Consider the following 7,013-nt stretch of genomic DNA (forward strand, 5'->3'; position numbering starts at 1 on the left):
GGTCCTAGACGACGTCCAGGAGAGTACGGTGATCCTCCATGACATCGATATAGCCGTCGACTGTGCCTTTATCTCTACCCGAGCTATAATCAAGGACTATCTTCTCGAGTTCGGCATCGACCCGAATGACATCCTTGAGACTCAAAGAAAGAATCTCGGTTTGAATTGTATCTCATGGAAGGGTATCACGACGTCTGGTGTAGAACTCAGGACGAAAATTTATAACAAATTCGTCCAAATGCTTGAAAGTACAGAAGTCAGATCGAATATGGGATCTCAGCTAGCGAACCTTACTATAAATCCATGCCAGCAATTCGCGGATAAATTCATGAGATATCGTGCTCGGGGCATGTCACACATAGGGATTACCGTCTACTCCGGAAGTATCTACGATGTCGAGGACTACCAGTTGATTATCCAACAGACTGTCGAGCGAATGTCCGAATGTCCTACATTCGAGATTTCGTTTGACAGACAATGGCGTGCGTTAGCTAATGAGATCCGCTCGTTTTTTCGCGATATACGTCCAAGGTCAACGTACGTTTGCATACTGTCATTGGTGGAATTCGATCACGGGAAAGAAACAGGGCGTGTGCCGATCTAATGTAGATGCAAAGGATGTCATCCCTTTGCTCTCCAACTTCGCTTTTAATGACTGACCTATATACTGCCTATATTTGGAGACGGCTAGAGAGGATGAAAGATCTCACTCGCCTTTCTATCTTGTGAAATACTGTCGATATATGCGGACGTCCTTTGCGATGACTTTCGTACCGGCCTTGAATAACTCGCTATACCCGTTTCGCTCGGTCCATCCTGGCACGCCCGAATTTGCGTCGATCGGTCTAGTCAAAGCCAACGGGATTATTATCGGCTGGCGATGGGATCGTCCTCAAAAAGCTAGCACCATACAAGAGGCATCGACCGTTTCCTCTCTACGACCTTTGGATGATGATGTGAGACGATCGCCGGCTGGTAGTGACGATCACCAGTCAGATGGTAGATTGATAGAATTACACAACGTTTTGAGGCCGACGGATTATAAGCCGGACTGCTTTGTACTCGATGCTGGTATGACTTACACAATAAGCCATTTTGGATCTACAAATTACAAGGGAAAGTCATATATTTGATTGCGATCGGATGACAGGATACAATTCAGATGTAGTACCCGACAGGAGGTGATCCAAGTTTAGTTAGAGTTGGAGCTGACGCTCCAAATGGGGAAGAATTCTTTGGATGGAGGCATTGGGATGGTCGAGCATGGATTACCAGGTGCCTCCATCCAAAATGGAGGTCATCCAGAACCACATACACGACAATCCTCTCGTTAAAGTCCCCGCTCCGCAAGGCTACGCGGGTTTTTGAGAACATCGGCTAATCGCTTGAAATAAAGATTTATACAAAATTTCCTGGATCTTTCTGAATGACAGATAATTATTGTATCAAGGATCGTCATGTATGTGGTTCTAGATGACCTCCTAAGCAACAATTTTGCGTCGCGGTGTATGATGAGTGTGAGTCATTTCTCTTTGCCGATTTAACACGCGCTGAAATCTCAAAGAATACAGGCACTGGTCTCACATTGCTGACATCCGAAACAAACAACAGCTAAAAAGCGCATAATGGTGATCGAAGCAACAATGGATCAGCAGCCGGAAATGAATTGCGAGGAGAACGAGGAACGATAGAAAAGGAAAAGTTGAGAGAAGAGCAAAAATAATTCTGGACACCAGCGCAGCGACGTTTATCACCGCCATGACGTCACTTTTTTCGTTTGTTTCTCTTTGTATTTTACCTTTGCCATGTATAAAGTTAGAGCAATGTATGTTTGAGGCAGGTTGGATAAGCGAGTTGGTAGGAAAATGAAGCTAAAGAAATTTGACAAAATCGAGAATGGAGATCTTGCGAGCTAAATTAAAGCATGAAAAACACTCAAAAGACGAGAACAACCGGTAGCTTGGATAGCTCAGTTGGGAGAGCGTTAGACTGAAGATCTAAAGGTCGCGTGTTCAATCCACGCTCCGAGCATGAAGACGCCAGTCCCTAAAGGGGACTTTGCTCACTTTGTTTTGCCGCTGTCGTAAACTTTTTGCCACTGACCATGTTGCGCATGGACTCGTCCGTTTCCTTTTTTGACATTTGTTGTGCACAGACTCACCTGTTGTCTTTTTTTGTCCTGAGTTGCATTCAACGTCTTATCTCCTCTCTTTATGGAAGTGGTGACTCACAATAGCTCCAAGAATGGATCCCCGCTCGAAGAGCAATTATGACACGGTCGATGTTGACTCATTAATATTTAACATACTTCCCAAGACAAAGACCGCAAAAAGAAAGAGTTGTCTATAAATACAGAGTAAAAAAAAAAAGAAAGGGGGCATCGAGGTCCCACCGACTCTAATACAACAGGTCCTCTTCGGGGTTATTATCCTTCGTGGTTCTCCTACTCCGTGGTTCATTATCTTTCTTCATGGGTTCGTGGCGCAAAAGAAGAAGCGTAACGACACATTTCTCCGTTGCGCGTCGCTCTCATAAAACGCCTTCCTTTTTTGAATCTATTTCCATAGCACAAAATATTTAGGTACTACTGACCCTTCCTTTTATTACTAGATGTCCGTAGAGTTAAAAAGCAGTATAAATATCCCCATAGACAAAAGAATAAATAGACGCTTAACTATGATCCTCTTACTTCTTAACTATTATCTTCTTACTTCGTGATTTCTCCTTTGTGACAAGTCTCTGTGGCTTTGTAGCGCAAAGATTAGCGTTACAGCAACCATGTCGTAACGCTTCTTGTTTTGTGCTACGACCACACAGAAAGGAGGATCGGCCATGTTTATATGATTTTAGGTGAATTTGGTGGATAGGAGGCCATCCATAAGATGTAATCATGTTAAACCCTTACTATTTAACAGATGTATATGTTATGATATAATAAGGTAGTTATCATGAAAATGCTCACCTATCATTAATATTTGACCCACGTAACCATACACCTATCATGAGATGACTTTGCTGTTTTCTGCTTGAGCTTGGTACACTAGAATGACTTTGTTCTTTTTATCCATGGTGAATTTGGTGGAGAAACCTCTATCATAGTGTATCTGGCCGATCCTCAAGAAGAAGACCACGAAGATAGAAGGTAGCTAAGTATCGTTTATTCTTCTCTTTCAGTTGGATATTTATATGTTCCCTACTGCTTGATTTATGATAATAAAGGGAATAGATAAAATGTAAAAATACTATGTGCGAAGGATAATCATGTTGAAAAGGGAAAGTGTCAGGGAACGGCGTAGCAGGCAAAAGGGAAATGACAAGCCTGTGCATGACAACCAATGCCAAGGCAAGTTTATTTGTCATCTGTCATTAGCAAGCATAATTACATACTCCGGCACATTTCTTTTTTAATTCGTTTTTGGTTTATGCTAGCATAAAAGCACGCACGAAAGCGTTAAGGTTGTACATGCCTACCTGGCCATCGTCATTGTCGATGGAACTTTTCCAGTTTTTAGAAACTTATTAGTCCTATTTGTTTTTTCTTCTCTGACTTGGACAGTAGTATAATTTGGGTATACATATTTGTGTTCATGATTTTATAGCAGAAGAAAAACATATTTTGGTTTTCGGTTCTTATATGGATGATCAAGTCGTGTGATAGGGCCAGCGGGAAATCCAGTGGCCATCAAGTCAGATAACCACAAAGGCTTGTGGATGTGCTCCGTGAATACTTGTATTATCTTTTTTTTACATGTAGGAACACAGAATAACACTTGCCTGAGGACGTGAGATGGATTACAGAGCCAGAGGTCAACGAAGATGGGTTCCAAGGCGCAATACAGAAGCAAAGCAACATACTATCTATTAGCCAAGGAGGACGGACAAGGTCGCTATAATTTCGGACATCTTTTGGTCTGTCGGTGATCTATATGCCTATCCGACGTCTTGGGAGATAATTGCCTCGTTGATGATGGGATAAATCCTGGATGACAACCAGAGATTGGGACGCGGTAGATATCCTGGTCGTTCGTATATCTCTCCAGGGCGGTATCCTGTTTCGCAGGATGGAATAGTTTTAAAGAACGTCGGTTGATCGGCAACAGAGACGGTAGCCCGATTGTCTATCGATAGACATGAGGACATGGATGACCTCCCAATTAGATAATATCATCGGTGAAGGCTTGTTGCTGCTAAATTGGAAATGCAAATATAAAGCTGTTGAAATTTATGAAGGTTTGATACAATATCTCTACTACAGAAATCCCTTTGCACCTTGATGAGATTCCTTCTCCAATTCTAAGATACGATTTACATCTAAATCCTAATAGGCACAACTCCTGTTACACTTGCGCCGTGGCAGAGCTCTTCTGGCACTCAATCCTGCCATATATCAATACAGACAACATCTCTGAAAGGACCAACAATGATTTCGACATAATTTTGGCAGAAACGTTCGCCATGGTACATGGAAAACAGCGTATCGCGGCGTCGGAACCCATACCAACCTCTGGTTGGAATTCTGTCGACAGTTAGTGTAGTTTGCACTCCAAAGGAATTGTGGAAGGCCTGATGTACGACGTCCAAGACTTCTTTGAGATGTTTATATCCAGAGCGTCGAACGAGCTGAGAAGTTGCTTGCAGTTTGAAAAAGATGATACAATATGTGCCACAACAAATTCGAGCATTGTGGTTACATATCACCACGGCCTAAAACTTGCACAATGGAGCTCAATGACGTCCTTATGAATATGCCTCCAACCGTATTGGAGGAATATGGGCTCACTCACCCCCAAGGTCGATTCCTTGAACCCCTGACGAAGAACATCATCGGCAATGAAACTACAGAAGACTGCGCGTGATATATAGGTAGAGATCAGACAATCGAAAACGGACAATAAGTTGTGGAGATCCGATTATGTTGGATTTCTGGGATGACCGGTTGATTGATTGGAATACGCTACGTCTTATATACTATCTTCAATGCTATTCTCTATTGGAATGCAGAAGTGACATCCCTGTTGCCTAAATTCCTTCGATCTCACTGTTTTCAAATTCCTGCCGTTGTCAAGCACGCAAATACTGCGTTGATATCAGAATTTAGCCTGTCAGACACGAGGACACGACACTGCGCTATAGGAGGTTCCCTATGTTATAAGGGTGCCTGCCAATTTAGCATCCCTTGCAACATGTCCTCGTTCATTTTTATAGCCGATACGTCCTCAACATTTTCATTGCAAAATAATATTGTGCGCCCTTACCGTTTTCCAGTTTACCTGCGCAGCTATCAACTGCACGCGGTCATACATACAAGTGCAGGAGGTGCTAACCACTTCAAATACCACGGTGATACTGCAAAACAACGGTTTAAAGTTTATGGCGTGTTTAGGCAACCTTAAACGACCCGGCATACAACTCTTGACCGAATATGAAAGTCAATTCGAAGGACAGTTCCCAAAATTAGATATCCACTCATTTTATAACACAGACATTCCGACTTGTCCGAAGTTCAGATCTCTGGACTGTGAAGCAGCGGATGACAGTGAGCCAGTGCTCGACAAAAGAATCGCGACACTAAAAAACTAGGAGGGATCCCCGAGGCGCAGACGCGGGGACGATCGCCTCAAAATATTGCGGAGCGATCCGGACGCAGCATCTGACCTTTCTTCTTTCAAATTTCTAGAGATTTCTTAGCGTAATCCATTATTATACTTAAGGCAATGGCACCTGAATTAAACTTCGTGTAGCACTATGCTTTTCAATAAAACGAGATCAGATTGCGACTACAAAGTTCTTCACTCTATGATACTATGCAATTTTATGGAGATCTGCGAGTTACACGTTTGGACATAATTCAACGCTAACGCTTTCAAGCGCGTATTGTACTGAACTCGCTATGCATGGTATTATAATACCTCATGTATGGCGAGCTTTTCGCGTTTCCCTGACGGAGACTGCTGTGGTGCAGGCAAGTGGTAGAATCTCAGAAGGCATTTCGCAAAGGTGGGACACTCGGTCGAAAGGTTAAAAGTCCGAATCCTAGGTACGTCGTTCACAAATTTTTCGCTTGGTATCTTGCAATGCTCCAAAAAGCTCCACACAAAAGCCTTGCAGGCCATATCGCAATCCGATCATGTATTGCGGACTCAAGTCCTTCCATTGTATACGGGAAGCCAGTCTATGTGTTGAACGGGGTGATTTCGTCGCATTGTAATGCACGTGTCCGTAGAACATTCGTACACTCTATAAGGGGAAGAATTCCCGTCGCTTGGCGTGCGGAGGACGTTCGGGAATAAAATTGTGGATTTTGATGAAGTCCGTATTCTCCGATCAGCTGGATGGCCTCCGTAGGTTAAAACACTCGCCTGTGTAGGAGGTGATCCAAGTTTACTTGCAGCTGGAGCTGACGCTCTAAATGTGGAATAGGGCTTCTAATTCGGTTGGGAGTCTCGTTATCCCGCCCGAACGCGCCTGTTCCGTGCGTTCATGGGTGGGACTAGCGTCCCCTTAACACATTTAACTCGGGTAACGGGAGATACTTTTGTACCGACCGATTGCCCCGTGTCCCGTGGTGGGATCCCCGGAAATCTTGAGTCAAAATTTTTGATGAATGGCTGCTCCGTGTTACAGCGAACACCGAATCTGCAGCAACACCTACCGAACCGCACTGCATACACACCTCCGAACTAGCTTCAGTACGAGATTCAATCGAGTCATTAGGAGCAAGGATGGAACGCCCAAGGATAGGATATTTGCAGAACTATCGTACAAATGGCATCTCAATACAAGAACAGAATGCGTATCGTTCCCCTAGAGAGTATCAACGCAGACAGCAAGAAGCCAAAAACCAAACTATAATCATCGACCAAACCGTAACAGGGAGGGATGGCGCAACAAGTGTTGCACATGTGGGCAAACTGGGCGCATGAGTTATCAATGAAGGTCATCTATAACCACATACACGACGATCTTCTCCTTAAAGTCCCCGCTCCGCAACGCTACGCGAGTTTTTGAGAACA

General features: G+C 43.7%; 2 protein-coding genes and 1 non-coding gene across 3 annotated transcripts in view; all 3 read left to right on the forward strand.

The window, feature by feature from the left end:
• Positions 1-604, forward strand: part of VTP01DRAFT_2932 (uncharacterized protein) — a gene marked incomplete at both ends in the record, with an annotated part of 1,286 nt that extends 682 nt beyond the window's left edge. The window contains one exon of the mRNA XM_069381447.1: positions 9-604. Within this exon, the coding sequence (XP_069237138.1) occupies positions 9-604 (596 nt within the window). The remainder of the gene's footprint in view (positions 1-8) is intronic.
• Positions 605-743: 139 nt separating this feature from the next.
• VTP01DRAFT_2933 (uncharacterized protein) lies at positions 744-1,381 on the forward strand (the record flags this gene model as incomplete). Its single annotated transcript, XM_069381448.1, has 2 exons — positions 744-1,071; positions 1,179-1,381. 2 exons carry the CDS (start codon positions 744-746, stop codon positions 1,379-1,381), a joined length of 531 nt encoding a protein of 176 aa, XP_069237139.1.
• A 577-nt stretch (positions 1,382-1,958) lies between these two features.
• Positions 1,959-2,031, forward strand: VTP01DRAFT_t75. Its single transcript has one exon. It is a non-coding gene; the product is annotated as a tRNA-Phe (tRNA).
• Positions 2,032-7,013: the final 4,982 nt, after the last annotated feature.

Source organism: Rhizomucor pusillus (genome assembly GCF_041956525.1).
Source record: "Rhizomucor pusillus strain CBS 183.67 unplaced genomic scaffold VTP01scaffold_14, whole genome shotgun sequence".
Taxonomy (NCBI): domain Eukaryota; kingdom Fungi; phylum Mucoromycota; class Mucoromycetes; order Mucorales; family Lichtheimiaceae; genus Rhizomucor; species Rhizomucor pusillus.